Source organism: Microcaecilia unicolor, chromosome 6, assembly GCF_901765095.1.
Source record: "Microcaecilia unicolor chromosome 6, aMicUni1.1, whole genome shotgun sequence".
NCBI classification, from domain to species: domain Eukaryota; kingdom Metazoa; phylum Chordata; class Amphibia; order Gymnophiona; family Siphonopidae; genus Microcaecilia; species Microcaecilia unicolor.
Genome location: NC_044036.1, coordinates 329,011,851 through 329,030,568, shown reverse-complemented (window position 1 = coordinate 329,030,568; position 18,718 = coordinate 329,011,851). Strand labels below are relative to the sequence as shown.

Sequence of the window (18,718 nt, the reverse complement as noted above, 5' to 3'; positions counted from 1 at the left end):
TACAGTCTCAGATCCGGCAGCTCCGAGCTCAGAGGGCGCCGTCGGCGCGGGAGTATCTTCAGGTGCTGGGTCTGATGGCGGCATCAATAGAGGTGGTGCCCTGGGCCAGGGCCCACATGAGACCGTTGCAGGTAGCGTTGTTGTCTCGTTGGTCTCCTCAGTTTCAGAGTTTGGAGGAGAGGCTCTCACTGCCGGAGGTGGCTCGGTGCAGTCTTCGCTGGTGGCTCCACTCTCCGAATCTAGCGAAGGGCATGCCGTTGGACACTCCAGATTGGGTGGTGCTGACCACGGATGCGAGTCTGTCAGGATGGGGGGGGAGCATTGTCTGGGTCAGGTGGCCCAAGGGCGTTGGATGTTGGAGGAAGCGAGTTGGTCCATCAATCGCCTGGAGACGCGAGTTATTCGGTTGGCTCTTCGGGCCTTTCAGAGTCTTCTGGACGGCAAGGCAGTCAGGGTTCTTTCAGACAATGCCACGGCCGTCGCATATGTAAATCGACAGGGGGGAACGAAGAGTCCCGGGTTAGCCGTAGAGGCGACGGAGTTGCTGTCATGGGCAGAAGTTCATCTGCAGAGTCTATCGGCGGGACACGTGGCAGGGGTGGACAACGTGAGTGCGGATTATCTGAGCAGGCACACGTTGGATCCCGGAGAGTGGGCTCTCTATCCCTCCGTGTTCCAGTGGATAGTGTTGCAGTGGGGTCGGCCAGTGTTGGATCTTATGGCGTCGGCCGGCAATGCGCAGGTCTCTCGGTTCTTCAGTCGTCGAAGGGATGCTCGAGCCGAGGGCATCGACGCGTTGGTGCTTCCGTGGCCAACTCAGCAGTTGCTCTACGTGTTTCCGCCGTGGCCGCTGGTGGGTCGCGTGGTGCAGCGGATCGGTCGTCACTCGGGGTTAGTGGTTCTGATAGCGCCCAATTGGCCTCGTCGTCCGTGGTACGGAGATCTGATGCGGTTGCTGGTGCAGGATCCGATTCCCTTGGGGCCTCGGGTGCGACTGGTTCAGGGGCCGATTGAGATGGCAGATCCCTCTCCGTTCTTGCTTACGGCTTGGCTCTTGAAAGGCACCGGTTGAGAAAGAAAGGGTTTTCGGCCAGGGTGATTGATACGATGTTGAGGTCTCGCAAGAGGTCTACTTCTTTGGCGTATGTGCGGGTGTGGCGCACCTTTGAGAATTGGTGTCAAGAGCGGGACTATGTCCCTTTGCGTGCTTCGGTGGTGGAAGTGTTGGATTTTCTGCAGGATGGCTTGGAGAGGGGGCTGTCGCTCTCTTCCCTGAAAGTGCAGGTTTCTGCCTTGTCTTGTTTTAGAGGTAAAATTCGGGGAGTTTCCTTGGCGGCTTCTCCTGATGTGGGGCGGTTCCTGAAGGCAGTGAAGTTGATTAGGCCGCCTCGTCGTCCGATGGTTCCACCTTGGGATTTAAATGTGGTCCTGGAGGCTCTGGTGGCACCTCCGTTTGAACCCTTGGCATCCATCACATGTAAGGATCTTACTTTGAAGGAGGTTTTTCTGGTGGCCATTTCTTCGGCGCGTAGGATTTCAGAGCTTCAGGCTCTGTCTTGCAGGGAGCCTTTTCTGTCGTTTGCTAAGGAGAAAGTGACTTTACGGACAGTTCCTTCCTTTGTGCCTAAGGTGGTGTCTGCTTTTCATGTCAACCAGGTGATTTCCTTGCCTGTGTTGGGTGATCGCGCTGGGGATCTTACGCAACGTTGGTTGGCTAAGTTGGATGTACGACGCATTTTGAGGTCTTATTTGCGCAGAACGCAGGATTTTCGAGCATAGGATAGGTTGTTCGTGTTGTTTGGAGGTCCCAAAAAAGGGGCAGCAGCTTCCAAGGCTACTCTGGCTAGGTGGTTGAAGGAGACTATTGCTTCAGCTTACTTGTTGAAACATCGTGCCGTGCCCTCGGTACTTAAGGCTCATTCTACTCGGGGGGTAGCTGCTTCTTGGGCGGAAAGTAGTTTTATTCCTCCGCAGGATATTTGTAAGGCAGCGGCGTGGTCATCCATCCAGTCCTTTGTGAAGCATTACAGACTTGATGTTCAGGCAAAGGAGGATGCTTGTTTTGGAGTGGCTGTGTTGTCTTCTGCTTTTCGAGGGTCCCTCCCTTAAGTTTCTACTGCTTTGGTACTTCCCAAGCGTCTTGACCGGTCTGGAGGGTTGAGAGGAGGAAGGTGAAATTAGGCCTTACCTGCTAATTTTCTTTCCTCTAGACACTCCAGACCGGTCAAGAGCCCGCCCTGTGTATTATCAGAAGTGATTTTGAGCCGTGTTCTGCTAGGACTATTCTTTCAAGTTTAGTGGGGTCGGAGAGAATTTCTTTGACTCTAAGACAGTACAGAGCGGGACGTTTTGGACGTTCCGTCTGTGGAGGCACACTGTTGGTGTTTGACTATTGGTTTTCCAGGTACAGGGGTTTTCCTCGTTTTCAGGTTTTTGGTTTCTGCTTTGCTAAGCGTATACTGACGACAGATGGCTAGGCACAGGTTATATGTACATAGTTTGAAGTTAGTGTTCTCAGTCTCCCTCTGCTGGTAGGCGAGCATAACCCAAGCATCTTGACTGGTCTGGAGGGTCTAGAGGAAAGAAAATTAGCAGGTAAGGCCTAATTTCACCATCTTTCTCATGTCTCCTGGGAAGGAATTCTCCTAGAAATATGAAAACAGTATGACTAAATGGTTTGTTTTTCTACGTGCCTTTTGTTTGTTACATTTGGTGGCCTTAATGTTCATCTTGATGTAGAAATTTAATTTGTATCAGCATATGGCTACCGTATTTTTGTTTGTTTTTGGTATGTTCTGTTAATCTATTTTGTAGGAATTCTGGAATGCTGTCTTTGGGTTTTTTCTACATAATTATATTAATGTTAGAGCAAAATTCGCCCTTTCCTCTCTGAGCACACCACCCGAAATCTCATCCACTCTCTCATTACCTCTCGCCTTGACTACTGCAACCTACTCCTCACTGGCCTCCCACTTAACCATCCATCCCCCCTTCTATCTGTTCAGAACTCTGCTGTCGCGTCTTATCTTCCGCCTGGACCGATATACTCACATCACCCCTCTCCTCAAGTCACTTCACTGGCTCCCGATCAGATACCGCATACAGTTCAAGCTTGTCCTACTAACCTACAAATGCACTCAATCTGCAGCCCCTCACTACCTCTCTACCCTCATCTCCCCTTACGCTCCTACCAGTAACCTCCGCTCACAGGACAAATCCCTCCTCTCAGTACCCTTCTCCACCACTGCCAACTCCAGACTCCGCCCTTTCTGCCTCACCTCACCCTATGCTTGGAATAAACTCCCTGAGCCCATACGCCAAGCCCCCTCCCTACCCATCTTCAAATCCTTGCTCAAAGCCCACCTCTTCAATGTCGCTTTCGGCACCTAACCATTGTACCTCTATCCAGGAAATCTAGACTGCCTCAATCTTGATTGACTGCACTTTTTGTCCTTTAGATTGTAAGCTCCTTTGAGCAAGGACTGTCCTTCTTTGTTAATTGTACAGCGCTGTGCAACCCTGGTAGCGCTTTAGAAATGGTAAATAGTAGTAGTAGAGAAGGCTACAGGTGTAGTGTAAGCGGTCATTTTTAAAATTGATGTGCTTTGAAGTGTTTTACTTCTAATAAATTGGTAAATATGAAATATTGTAATAAAACTCAACCAAGAGAGCTATGTTCTTTCATCGGACCAAGTGTGCTTGGCTCTTAAAGCTGGTCTTGGTTGTGATCCTTTTTTTTTGTTGGACTAACTTCTCTGTAACTTGTTTGACCTTCTTATTTTGGTGTATGTGAATGGTCTAAAACAGCAGTCACACTATTTCCCACCAGTAGTTTAAAAAAAAAAAAAAAACAAGCACAGCTGTGTGTGCAAAGCACTCAGGGGCAGCTTTTCATCCACATTTCTTCACACAAAACTCTGGTTTGGAAAACTCCATCTTCTTCTTTTAAAATGTACTAAATATATCAATCTATATTTCAGATTAAAAGAAATAGGTAAGATGTGTATATGTTTAAATTCCATAGGCATTAGAAGTACAGAGCATTTGGCTTTACTTTTGTTGCCCTACATATAAAATCCATCCCAGACTGTCTGCAGTGCCTCTTTCCTTTTGTCCCCAGGCTACTAGTGCAAGAGCAGCAACAGACAGTTTTGATCCAGCTACAAATCAGCAGATTTTAAGTGATTCCCAGAGCCCATTTCTTGGAATTTGCTGTTACGTGGAGCCAGCTGTAGCAATAATAGGGAGCTGATGTTTTGTTGTGTCCAGAGTTTGGAGTATTAATTTGAAGCTATTGGTTATGCCGTTTGCTTTTATGACCTCAGGAAATATATATCTTCTTTACAACCAGAAACAGCCTGTTAAACAGAAAAGGCCATTGACTTTTTTTTATATATAGCGCCTCTGTGAAAAAGAATACTTTCTTAGAAAACAACAAAATATAAAATATATTTTATGAACAGTGACCATTCACAAACCCTACTAAACTGGGCCAACTTGGTGACTGAGTGGCAGGGCTAAGCAAAGGGACCTAGGTTTGATTCCTAGTTTAGGTCTTCCATGTCAGCCAGGTGTGCTGCATTTAAGCAGACGGGGGAAGCGCTGGTAATACCAAATTGCTACATTTAGAGTTCATGATAGCAGGTTCTAGAAGAAGCCCTGGTACATGGTCTCTGGTCAAGAATATAACGTTGAAGAAATAATCCTTCCATAGAAACAAATGAATGCTTATGGCACCAAGATATCATTCCTACTTCTATTGAACTGGAAGCCCAAAGCAGCAGAGGGAAATGCTTGGGTCAATCCCCACTCCCAAAAGACTTCGGACACATCATCTTCCACTAGTTTAGTGGTAACCCAGTACAGATAGCCATAGACATTATGATAATATTGTTAGTACTTCTCAGGGCTTAATTTGTGCCGAAATGTTGTGGAATGGCATTCTGACAATTTTTGTAGCTGGAAGTGATGTTACCATCCCATTCTGTTTGCCCACTCCATGGTCCAGCTTTTCTCCGTCCTGTCCCCTCCCAAATTGACAACTTGGCATCTTTTCTTGCATCTTAACACACCAGGTATAACTTTTAAAACGTGGTTTTCATTGCTGGAGGCAGCTGGCAGTGAACTGTGATTCAGATGCATTGTTTGTACCCACCACAGATCCTTCTTTCTGATACTTCCAGCCTCTGTGGAAACAGGAAGTGTGACTGAGAGAAGGCTCTGTGATGGGCACGTACAGTGCATGTGAATCGCTATTCAATGCTGGCTACTTCCAGCAGTGAAGACTACTTTTAAAAGGTATGCAGGGAGGGCTGAGAGGCAAGAGGAGATGCTGGATTGCCAGCTGCGAGAGAGGGAAGAAAAAAATGCTGGTCCATGGAGAAGGGAGAGGAGAAAAAAATTCTAGACCATAGTGGGGAGAAAAATTGTTAGTCCATGGAGGAGGAGGAGATGGAAGAAAAAAAAATCCTGGTCCATGGGGGGAGGGAGAAGAAATACTGGCTCCTAGAGTGGGGCTAAAGGAGAAATACTAGACCATTTGGGGGAGGGAGAGGGAAGGAGAAATGCTGAACTAGTGTGTGTGGGAGGAGATATGGAAGGAAAAATTCTGGACCATTGAGGGGATGGGGAGAAGTAGAAATGCTGGGCAGGGAGTGAAGTGGAACAACAGGGATTCTAGATATGAAGTGAGAGAGCGAGGCATTGCTGAATATTGTGGGATAGAGAAGAATGGGAGGGGGAGATACTGTTAGGGTTAATACATTTTTGCAATGGGGGTATGTTCCTGATGTTTTAAAGGTCTCTACAATATGTCCTAAGGTGAAGGATCCTGCCTTGGGAATAAATGTGTTGAGCAATTTTCAACCAATTGCATCATTGCCTATATTAGCTACAGTTGTGGAAAAGTACAGTTATGGAAAAAGTTATGTTTAATCAACTTGATGATTTTCTGACTGAGAATAACCAGCTTGACCCATTCCAGTACAGATTTCGCAGGGCTGATAGTACTGAAGGGTTGATTGCTGCTGCATTAGATGAGTTACACTGTAGATTGGATCATCATACTAGTTTTTTCCTGGTATTACTTGACATCTCTGCAGCTTTCACCACTTTGGATCATCAAATACTGTTGAGCCATGTGGCAAACAGTGGCATTGTGGGATCCATGCTGGAATGGTTCGGCTCTTATTTGCATAACGGGAGGTTACAGGTGCGTGTGGGGAAAACAAATTTTCCTATCGGAGATGAATGCATACCGGAGTGCTGCGGGCTTGGCCCTGTCTGGGAATCTGTTTAATTTTTACCTATCTCCGATATGTGGCCTTTTGAAATCTCTTGGCATCTCATATCTGATATATGCCAACAATACTCAGTTTCTGTTGTTGATGAGTCTGATTCCTGACATGGTGACCCGGTTGCAAAACATTTTTCATCGGATAAATCAGTGGATGACTAACAACTGTTTGGTCTTTAGTAGTTAAGACTGAAATTTTATAAGTCATAATGGATTTATCTACCAAATTTCCTACCACGATTGTTGTTCTGATGTGGAGATTCCAGTCCTTTGTGTAGTGAAGAATTTAGGAGTGTTTGATTCAGCATTGTCTTTGAGGCCTCAATTTCAGTCTGTAGTGAAGAAGCCTTATTTTAAGTTGAGGCTGTTGAGCAAACTACAACCACTAATATCCACAAACGGATTTTCAGAAAGTGTTACAGAGCCTAGTATTGACTGGGCTTGATTATTGCAGCATTGTATACGTTGGTTTGCTAGCCACCTGTTTCTAGTCTTTGCAAATTGTCCAAAATTCTGTTATTTGATTATTGTATGGGTTGCTAAGAATCGGCATGTTTCGCCTTATCATAGGAAAATGCAGTGGTTACCTGTTTAGGAGAGAATTAAATGTAAATGACATTAATTCATAGGAGTTTACATCAAGAGTCTCCATGGTATTTGCACTGGTATAAGCCTGCACGAGCACTTTGCTTGGACACTTGCCGTTTGTTAGAAGTACCAGATTCTGGCTTTTGATATGAACATACTAGGAAAAGGATTTTTCAGTAGCTGGACCTGTTGAATGGAATAAATTGCCTTCCCCTTCTTAGAAAACAAACTATCAGGTGATTAAAGGACTACTGAAGCAGCATTTGCTAGAACAGGGAGCTTAGTACTTATGGAACCAGTGATTGCTCTCTGTGCAGATTGAATGTATGATGAGTTTGATGATTGATATGAGTATGTTTATTGATGGCTAGTGTTGGCTATTATAATGGACTATATTTTAGTGTATGTCTTTTTTTTTGTACTAGGTTGATTATGAATGTTTGTAATCCGCCCTGGATAAGGGCGGAATATAAATTTGAATAAATTAAACATAAAATGAAGGATGCTGATTTTATGGGGGTGAAAGGGGAGAAGCTGCATTGTTGGGAAGGGAGGGAAAGAGAAATGCTAGCCTATAAATATGGGGGGGGGGGGGAGAGAGAGAGGGAAGATATTTGGCTACAAGATTGGGCAGTGGAGAGAGAGGGAAGATATTAGGCTATATGGGTGAGGAGATGGAGAAATGGAGACGGAGATAAGATGCTGGGCAGTGGAGAGAAGGATAGAGAGATTCTGAGCTACAAAAGTGGAGGAAGGGGGGATGCCAACCATGATGAAACTCAAGGAGATTAGGAGAAATAGAGATGGAAAGTTGATAAGTAAGTTAAAAGTAAAAAGAAAGAGGTGGAAAACTGGAGGGCGAGAGAGGATGAATTTGAGTGGATAAAGTCAGAAAAGAAAGGAAGGAAAGAACTAACGGGAAAAGATCAATATGTTAGAGACAGATATGAGGGAATAGAAGAAGATAGGAAAGCGGAAAAGAGAAACTCACTGGGACCAACATTATAAAAATAAAATGCCCAGACAACAAAGGTTTAAAAAAAAACAACCCTGTTTTATTCTGAGTTTATGAACTGGAATATGTTAGCTTTGGGAAATGTGCATTGTGGATTTATTTGTAGTATTAAAAGAGTTAATAAATTTGATGTTCTTTCCCCTGTGTTGTGGTACATGCTGAGTTTGACTTCTCGGGGTTGCTAGTTCAATTTTTGTTTTCATATTTCTATTTCTGATTTGTATTCTCTATTTGGTGAGGGTCTATCTGTACAGAAGTTCTAGCCAGAGGCATAGCTGGGTGGGGTGCAAGGGGATTTTGAATGAAATAGTGTTTATGCAGATTGGCCCTTCAGCCTTGCACCAGTTCCTATTTTTACAAAAGGTCTGCTCTCTCAAACATCAAAACCCGGCTACGCTTCTGGTGCCAGCATTTCAAAATGACAAGTCACACTACAAATAGCCACTTCCAGGACACAATGAAGGAGCTTCTTCAATATTGGGGATGCTCAGCATCCACTGGATCCACAGAGATGGCTCCTAGGTAGCTATGTTTTGGTTGTGACCAAGGAGTAGTATTCTGTTTGCATGTAGTTTTTGCAGAAATCTGTAGCAATTCTTCTTGTTCTGTTTGGCCAGTAGTAAGTGTATTGGTGTTCTAGGACTCAGGCTTATACTTTTGATGCTGGCTATTCAAAGGTAAGGTTCTTGCTGCTTAAATCATAGTAATTAGTGGTACTGTTGTATGACATGTTTGCTACATGTATGTTGGGATTTTTATGTCACAGTATTGGAGTGGAGAGATTTATATTGTGATTGCTGAGATGACAGGAGAATCAAAATATTTTTTGTATGATGACTTTCAAGATAAAATGCTCTACCTGTTGCTTGGGGGGGGGGGGGGTTGGATTGGATTGGATTTTGTGGATACAGAGCCCTTTGATTGTGGGAGGAGCCAGCATTCATAGTGCATGGTTCCCCTGACATGCCAGGACACCAACTGGGCACCCTAGGGGGCACTGCAGTGGACTTCAGAAAAAGCTGCCAGGTGCATAGCTCCCTTACCTTGTGTGCTGAGCCCCCCAAAACCCACTCCCCACAACTGTACACCACTACCATAGCCCTTAAGGATGAAGGGGGGGCACCTAGATGTGGGTACAGTGGGTTTCTGGTGGGTTTTGGAGGGCTCGCTGTTTCCTCCACAAACGTAACAGGTAGGGAGGGGGATGGGCCTGGGTCCGCCTGCCTGAAGTGCACTGCAGTACCCACTAAAACTGCTCCAGGGACCTGCATACTGTTGTCATGGAGCTGGGTATGATATTTGAGGCTGGCATAGAGGCTGGAAAAAATATTTAAAATTTTTTTTTAGGGTGGGAGGGGGTTAGTGACCACTGGGGGAGTAGGGGGAGGTCATCTGGTCGTTTAGAGCACATTTTTGTGGCTTGGTCGTAAAAAAAAAAAAAAAAAGGACCAAGTAAAGTCAACCAAGTGTTTGTCAGGGATGCTGTTCTTTTTTCCATTATCGGCCGAGGACGCCCATATGTGAAGCACGCCCCAGTTTCGCCTGCACTATGCTTCCGACACGCCCCCGGGAACTTTGGTCATCCCCACGAAGGAAAGCAGTTAAGGGCGCCCAAAATCGGCTTTCGATTATGCCGATTTGGGCGACCCTGGGAGAAGGACGCCCATCTCCCGATTTGTGTCGAAAGATGGGCTGACTGTAACCACTGTTTGGACTTGACCACAGGTCTGACACAAGATTTGCTTTAAGAAATTAAAGAATTGGCAAATGCAGTCCTCGAGGTCCACAACCCAGCCTTGTTTTCAGGATTTCCACAATGAATATGTATGAGATCTATTTGCAGCAATGGAAGCATGAATGCAAATAGATCTCATACATATTCATTGTGGAAATCCTGACAACCAGGCTGGGTTGAGGACCCCTGGTGTAGATGACATGGTTGTTTTTTTTAACTACACAGGCTTGATTTCTTGAATGACTCATCCTAGGATTCTGATAATGTTTGTGGCCTAAAATTTAGAAAACTTTGAATAAAACCAGGGAGACCGACAGTGTCACGTAAAGAATCCTTACTTGAACCACTTTCAATATAAGCGGACCATTTTTTAAGACCATTTGTTCAAACTGTATTTAAAATATATGTGATTCCGACAGATTTTATCAAGAGTAGCAGCTTTTTCTTTTTTAAACAGTTGCTGCATATTTTATATGGTTTTTGATGTCCAGTTGTTGTATACAGTCTTCTCCGAGGAGAAGCAGGGTGCTTGTTCTCACGATTGGGTCGTCGGCGTCTGTGACGGCCCAGGAGACTGGCAAAATTTGCACAGCAAAACAAAGAACTCTCCAGAATGCTCCGTGGCATGGGCAGAACACACCGTGCATGCACGAATGGCTTCCCACCTGCGACGCGAGCATGCCCTCAGTTCTTTATCCGCGTCTTGAGTGACACGCTATCCCGCTGTGCTCATTTTTCGCCTAGGAGACTTTGTCTAGCGTTTACCGCTACCCCTTTTTTCTTCTCGTATCTATATTTTCACAAAAACAAAACAAAACATTTGTTTTCCCTTATTACTTAGTTTTATTCCACTAAGTTTGTTTCCTTCTTTTTCGTCATGGCCGCCTTTTAGGCTGCTCGGCCGGGTTTTACTTTCTTTTTTGTGCCTTTTTAATTGGCACAATCGAGTCCTTTAATTTCTCAGCCGCCGTTTTTCCGTCCATGTCATCGAGGACACCTAGCGGCTTCAAGCGTTGTACTCGGTGCAACCGGACCATCTCGGTTACCGACCCCCACGTGTGGTGTCTCCAGTGCCTTGGGCATGATCATTTGCCAGCTGCTTGTAAGCTGTGCTCTTTAATGAAAAAATGGACCCAAGTGTCTCGGGATGCTCAACGTGAAAAACTTTTTGCGAATCGGTCCGTTCTTTCGACGGCGGCATCGGCTCCCCAGCAAAAGCAAGGGACGGGCTTTTGACTGGCTCCTGTGCAGCATAGCCTTGGAAAAAGTGTCCGTGCCAGATGACTTGCCGGTCAGGGGGAGATTGATATTTTTTCACCAAAGGTGGCCTCTCATCACCTCCGATTGGTGGGTTCTTCAAATAGTCCGATTAAGGTGCACACTCAATCTGGAATCCAAACCTCCAAATTGCCCACCAGGAGATCATTCTTACAGCTCCCAGCACAAGCAGGTACTTGCAGAGGAACTCTCCGCCCTTATAAAGGCCAGAGCGGTCGAACCTGTTCCACCAGGGGAAGAAGGGCTGGGATTCTATTCCAGGTACTTCCTTGTGCAAAAGAAAACAGGGGGGATGCGTCCCATCCTAGACCTAAGGGCCCTGAACAAGTTCCTAGTCTGAGAAAAGGTCAGGATGGTTTCCCTCGGCACCCTTCTTCCCATGATTCAGGAAAACGATAGGCTATGCTCTCTGAACTTAAAGGATGCCTATACCCACATCTCGATACTCCTAGCTCACAGGAAGTATCTTCGATTTCAGTTGGGAACTCGGCACTTTCAGTACTGTGTACTGCCCTTTGGCCTCTCGTCTGCGCCCAGGGTTTTTACAAAGAGCCTGGCTGTGGTCGCAGCATCGCTACGCAGACTGGGAGTGCATGTTTTCCCTTATCTTGACGATTGGCTGGTGAAGAGCACCTGGGAGGCAGGCGCTGTACAGTTCATGCGGATGACTATTTGATTGCTAGAGCTACTGGGGTTCATGATCAATTATCCCAAGTCCCATCTTGTCCCGGTTCAAAAATTGGAGTTCATTGGAGCTCTGTTGGACACACGGACGTCTTGAGCTTATCTTCCCCGTGCAAGGGCAGACAATCTCCTGGCCCTCGTGTCCATGGCTCGAGCGTCTCAACAGATCACAGCTCAGCAGATGTTGAGACTCTTAGGACACATGGAGGAGTATTTTCAAAAGCATTTAGACTTACAAAGTTACATTGTGACCTATGGAACTTTATAAGTCTAAGTGCTTTGAAAATGAGCCCCATGGCCTCCACAGTTCATGTAACTCCCATGGCACGCGTACATATGAGATCAGCTCAATGGACCCTAGCTTCCCAGTGGTGCCAGGCCACAGGGGATCTAGAGGATGTGATCCATGTCGCCACCGACTTTTGCAGTTCCCTTCAGTGGTGGACCATTCGATCCAATTTGACCCTGGGACGTCCATTCCAAATTCCTCAGCCACAAAAAGTGCTGACAACGGATGCATCCCTCCTAGGGTGGGGAGCTCATGTAGATGGACTTCACACTCAAGGAGCTTGGTCTTTTCAGGAAAAGGGTCTTCAGATCAACATCCTGGAATTACGAGCGATCTGGAACGCTCTCAAGGCTTTCAGAGATTGGCTGTCCAACCAAATTATTTTGCTTTGTATTACACCAACAAGCAGGGGGGCACCGGATCGCGCCCTCTGTGTCAGGAAGCCATCCGGATGTGGCTTTGGGCACACCGTCATGGCATGTTTCTCCAAGCCACATATGTGGCAGGCGTAAACAACAGTCTGGCTGACAGGTTGAGCAGGATCATGCAACCTCACGAGTGGTCGCTAAACATGGGCGTTGTCCGCAAGATCTTCCGAGCATGGGGCACCCCCTCGGTGGATCTTTTTGCCACTCAGATCAATCACAAAGTCCCTCAATTCTGTTCCAGACTTCAGGCCCATGACAGACTAGTGTCAGATGCCTTTCTCCTGCATTGGGGGACAGGCCTTCTGTATGCATATCCTCTCATACCTCTAGTAGGGAAGACTTTGCTGAAACTCAAGCAAGACCGCGGAACAATGATCTTCTGGCCTTGTCAGATCTGGTTTCCTCTTCTTCTGGAGTTGTCCTCCGAAGAACTGTGGAGATTGGAGTGTTTTCCGACCCTCATCACCCAGAACAAGGGGTCGCTTCTACATCCCAACCTCCAGTCTCCAGGCCATGAGAGCCAGATGTTGAGAGCTTAGAAGTTGCCTCCTTAGGGTCTTTCAGAGGGTCTCCCGAGTCTTGCTTCCAGGAAAGATTCCACAAAAAAGTGTTGTTCTTTCAAATGGAGGAGGTTTGCCATCTGGTGTGACAGCAAGGCCCTAGATCCCTTTTCTTGTCCTACACGGACCCTGCTTAAATACTTTCTACACTTATCAGAGTCTGGTCTCAAGACCAACTCCATAAGAGTTCACCTTAGTGCAATTAGTGCTTATCAAAGTGTATAGGGTAAGCCTATCTCTGGACAGCCTTTAGTTCGCTTCATGAGAGGTTTGCTTTTGTCAAAGCCCCCAGTCAAACCTCCACCAATGTCATGGGATCTCAACGTCGTTCTCACCCAGCTGATGAAAGCTTCTTTTGAGCCACTGAATTCCTGCCATCTGAAGTACTTGACCTGAAAGGTCATTTTCTTGGTGGCTGTTACTTCAGCTCGTAGAGTCAGTGAGCTTCAAGCCCTGGTAGTGCATGCACCTTATATCAAGTTTCATCATAACAGAGTAGTCCTCCGCACTCACCCTAAGTTCTTACCGAAGGTGGTGTCGGAGTTCCATCTTAACCAGTCAGTTGTCTTGCCAACATTTTTTCCCCATGCACATACCCGCCCTGGTGAGGACAAGTTGCACACCTTGGACTGTAAAAGAACATTGGCCTTTTACGTGAAGCGAACAAAGCCCTACAGACAGTCCGCCCAATTGTTGGTTTCTTTCAATCCCAACAGGAGGGGAGTCACCATCGGAAAACGCACAATCTCCAGTTGGCTAGCAGATTGCATTTCCTTCACTTATGCCCAAGCTGGGTTGACTCTAGAGGGCCATGTCACGGCTCACAATGTCAGAGCCATGGCTGCGTCAGTGGCTCACTTAAAGTCAGCTTCTGTTGAAGAGATTTGCAAGGCTGCAACGTGGTCATCAGTCCACACAGTCACATGTCACTACTGCCTTCAGCAGGATACCCGACGCGACAGTCGGTTTGGACAGTCGATGCTGCAGAATCTGATCGGGGTTTAGAATCCAGAGGAGTGGCCTAGTGGTTAGGGTGGTGGACTTTGGTCCTGGGGAACTGAGTAACTGAGTTCGATTCCCACTTCAGGCACAGGCAGCTCCTTGTGACTCTGGGCAAGTCATTTAACCCTCCATTGCCCTGTGTAAGCCGCATTGAGCCTGCCATGAGTGGGAAAGCGCGGGGTACAAATGTAACAAAAAAAACCAACTCCATCTTCCTAGGCCCATTTTTGTTCTGTTCCAGGCTGCACTCTCACTTAGTTGTGTTTCTTTTCAGGTCAATCTCTGTTATGTGCTCGCCGTTGCGAGGCCCAATTGACCAATGTTCATTGTTTTGATTGAGCCTGGGTGCTAGGAATACCCCAATCGTGAGAACAAGCAGCCTTCTTGTCCTCGAAGAAAGTGAAGATACATACCTGTAGCAGGTATTCTCCGAGACAGCAGGCTGATTGTTCTCACAAACCCACCCTCCTCCCCTTTGGAGTTGTTCCAGTTTTCTGTTTTGCTTTTTATTAAACTGAGGAGGACACGCTCGCGTCGCGGGCGGGAATCCGTTCGCGCATGCGTGGTGTGTTCTGCTCGTGCGACGGAGCGTTCTGGAGAGTTCTTTGTTTTGCTGTGCAAATTTTGCTGGTCTCTTGGGCCGTCGCAGATGACGACCACCCAATCGTGAGAACAATCAGCATGCTGTCCTCGGAGAATACCTGCTACAGGTATGTATCTTCACTATTCCTCAGGTTGAAGCTTGGGTTTTTGCTAATTTTTTGGAACAATGGTAACCTTGTTTCACAGTTCCCCACAATATTGTTTGCAGATCTTGCAACTTTAGGAATGCAAAAACATTTTTTTTTGTGTGTTAGACGTTCAACAAATTTCAGGGTTTGCCATAGGAGCTACAATGGCTTGTGTGTTGGTCAGACTTTCAACAAATTTCTGGGGTTGCCATAGGAGCTACAATGGCGTCCTGCATCACCAATCTTTTCATGCTATTTTTTGAAAACAAATAGCTAATAGACAATCTGTTTAATCAACATATGAAACTATGGGTGAGATTTATAGATGTTTTTGTGTTGTGAAAGGGTACCAAGGAAGACCTAACCCAATTTCATACATGGCTTAATTACTATCATCCAAGTATACATTGTACAATTTCTTGCCATTCACAAGAAATCTATATTTTTACATGATTAATTGAAAAGGAAGTTTCTGTTTTATCACTTTATCACAACTGTGTTTAGGAAAGCAACTGATCAAAACACTTCTTTGAATTATTCCAGTGGTCATCCATCTGTCATAAAATTTTGTTTTAAATGCCATTCTCTCAATTTCTCAGTTATAGACAAATTAGTTCTGAGTTGAATGAGTATAGATAAGCTGAAGGATTGAAATAGTTTTAGAAAGAAGTTAAAATGCATATAAAAGAGCTAAGTTCTGTAACAGAGAACTTCTCTTTGATAAGAGAAAACAGACTGCAGATGAATGGTGCCTCACCTGTGTTCTGCAATATTCTCCTGGGATACAGCATTAAGGGGGCCTTTTACTAAAAGTTAGCTTTAGTTATCTGTAGCAGGTCCCATTTTATTCATATGGGCCCTGCTGCAGATAAGTCGAGCTAATCTTAACCCCCCTTAGTTAAGATCTTAAAGTATTGACAATGCATTTTTTCTTTATCAGGCTTTTATGCAGGGACATTTGTGTTTTGCATAGAGGAGGGAACATGAAGAAGCTGTTGTGCTCCTCAGATTGTTTTATGGCTGTAGACTTTTTGAGAAGAGGACAACACTGTAATTGCAGTCAGTGGCGATATTTGGAATTTGATTTGTCAAACCTAGAGATCAGTACCATTTTTGGCTGTGACACTCTACAACCTGCACTACTGATTTTATGATCAATGTGGTCGTTTGCCCTTGTCCAGAGTTGTGTGTTGGGCAAACATGTCCCTTCAAGACTAGAATGGGCGAACATAGAAGCTGTTGGAAGCACATATTTAAGAAATGAAGGGTAGAAACTCTCAAACATTGTTGTCCATTTAAACTGATTATTATTTTGCATCAAATGAAGCTTAAGATTGCCAAACAGGTTACAGTATAATTTAAGCATGTACATGATGGGAACCACCATGAACTTTATTTGGGGGAGGGGGTGGTAATATCAATATAGTAAAAACAGCATTGGAGTAATTAGTCTTACCTGTTGTGGGATCAGAGGAGTTTGGCCAAGTGGATGATGACTGGATAATTACAGTAGTGCTGGCTTTTCTAAAGGTAAAGGATATTAAACAAGAAAGTGACAGTACTGGAATGAAGAGGAGGAGAAATCTCTCATGGTCTTATCATGAATAGTATTTACTAAGGGTGAAATGCATTGTGAGAGAGCTAGTAAGAAAATGATGGAATCAAGAGCTTCATATAAACATGATGGTTCTGACCCCTCTATTCTTACAGCACAAATATATCTTATAGTTAGAATTGAATTGCTAATGTTAATTTCAGAAATCCTTTCTAAAGAATGCAAATTATGTGATCCTGCACCTAGAGTAACAGAGTAACATTTTTTTAAAATGTAATTTTTCTTTATGTAGCTTCCTACTGTTCCAGAACCTGTGGGATACTTATGTCTCAGCTCAGTTTTCAGTTCTGTATCTCTACATGCTGGCTGATGGACAGATCTCTCTTGGCATCTAGTCCAGCACCTCAGTATTTTCTGTCTTCAGCAGGTGGATGGACACACTTTTCAGCCTCTGGTTCTGATTGTTTTGCTCCTGGACTAGTTGGTCAGCTGGACCCCAGTTGAACTTTGCGGGTGGCTTGAGTCTGCAGAGCCATATCTGGAGGTCTTCAAATTCCTGTCTCTGGAGCACTGTGTTTTTACTTCTTCCCTCCCTTCACTTCTCCCCAGTTTCCTGTGGAGCTCTACTTTTTCAATATAGCAACCTTAAAAATTTTTTTTTTACTGGAGAGTGTGGGACAGTATCAGTCCTGAGCCTTTCTCATCTGTGGTAAGCCTTGAGGAGCTTGTGAGCTTGGGAGGAGCAGCCAGCAGTGGTAAGTCTGATTAAAGTTTGACTTAGAACCGCTTGGAGGGCTGCAAGTTCTATTTTGTGCAGGGGTGGGATATTGACTTGCTGCTGGGGCATGTTGTGCTGCACTTGTGACAGTTGAGGTAAATGGCAACTCCCGCAGAGGCAGTTAAGCAGTGGTATTCCCACTGTGGAACCCTCTGGCAGTTGTTGGGGTGTGTGGAAGCCGTGAATCCTGCGAGACATGGAGGAAATGGTGGGCAACATCCGAATATGCTGGGGTCTTCAGGCTCTCTGGCAAAGTCGGTGTATAGTTTGATGGGGGAGAGCATGGGAATGGGTGCCATTTTGTCAGTTCCAGCTGACAGTGAGGAGCAGCCTCTGATCATGCGTGTAGCACAGCCGCCATGTTACAGCCTCAGGGCCTGAGAGAGCATTCAGATCGGGATCTTTGTTTTCTCCAGAGTTTATATTGCTCTTACACCAGGCCTATTTATTGAAGCAGGGCAGTCTAAGTTGCTGCAAGGTGCTTCAGTTTCTCGCCCTGCTGCCCCTCCGGCTCCTAAGATATATCGTTTAGACTTCCAGGAGTGGGCAAATAAGGCTCTCTGTGCTTCTCCCTCCTTATCTGATGTGGTCGCTGTCTGTTCAAAGGATCCATTGTTGAAGGAGCCTTTAGAGGAGGCAGAGCTCCCTCCAAGGAGGAGGATGATCAAAAGTACAAGAGGAGCTAAGTACTCTTATTTCTGAGGCACTGCCAGTGCTTTCCATTGAGGAGCCTTCTGCTTCGGCAACAGAAGTTCCATCTTCATTATGACGGGACTTAGAGGTCCTTCTAAGGTCTTCCTGATGATTGGCCTGCATGGTGAATGTTATTTATGACTTGTTACTGGTTACGGCCTGCATTATGTATTTTGCTGTCCTGCCACGTTGGCAACTCTGATTGTGGCATTGGGCAGTGGATGCAACGTCAAAGTAACATCTACTTAAACTGTCCTTTTGGGGCAAGTGGCTGTTTGGAGAAGAACTCGGTAACTTGGTGTCAAGATGGCGGCACGCTGCTGATCGTAGCTGAGCTCTCTCGCTGGTTTCTCTGTATTTACAGGTTTTCCTTAATCCTGATGCCTCATTACTAAACATAAAGGGACGGTTAAGGCTGGTTCCTCGATGGCCAGAACTTCCTCTCCACAGCAGCAATCAGTTGAGAGGTTCACTATGAGAACCCCCATCCAAAATACCAGGAGGAGCCCTGCTGTTGCTCTAGGAGGAGGAAACCCTGGAGACTTGGGCTGGATGTTACTCTTTCTTCCCCGGTTCTCAACCCACCGCCTCTCCCCGAAGGACGCTTATCTCAGCAGAGGTCTCCCGAATCGGAAAGCGTGGAGGATAGGCCTCTGGATCGAGGTACTGAGAAGGCGGGTCCCGACGGAGGTTTGAGGCCTGTTTGTGTCTCAACTGAGCGTGTAGCTCTAATACAAAAGCCAGAGATGGTAACTTTGGAGAGCATATGGGAAGCTCTCCAACAGTTGGATATTACAGTGGCCAAATCTACAACAGAGGTTTCCGCTTTAGTGAGTACTGTTGATACCTTATCTAACTCTTAGAAACCATTAAGACATAATTTAATATTCAAATGGTTACAATTAAAGAAGATGTTAAAAAGTTACAAGATTCTTTATAGCTACAATGATAAAAGATAAAATGATATTACATCGAAAAATTGAGCAGATTGAGAATTATAATCGCAGACTAAATCTTTGTTTCTTGAACTTTCCAAAATCCCTGGGTGTTACCCCTTTGGAAGCTTTCAAGAAATATTTGCTTGAAA

At 45.4% G+C, this 18,718-nt stretch overlaps 1 protein-coding gene across 1 annotated transcript in view; it reads left to right on the top strand.

Moving 5' to 3' along the window:
- Positions 1–1,107: 1,107 nt before the first annotated feature.
- SMURF2 (SMAD specific E3 ubiquitin protein ligase 2) overlaps positions 1,108–18,718 on the top strand; it is a 132,160-nt gene continuing 114,549 nt past the window's right edge. The window contains exon 1 of the mRNA XM_030206868.1: positions 1,108–1,477. Coding sequence (XP_030062728.1) covers positions 1,108–1,477 — 370 coding nt within the window. The remainder of the gene's footprint in view (positions 1,478–18,718) is intronic.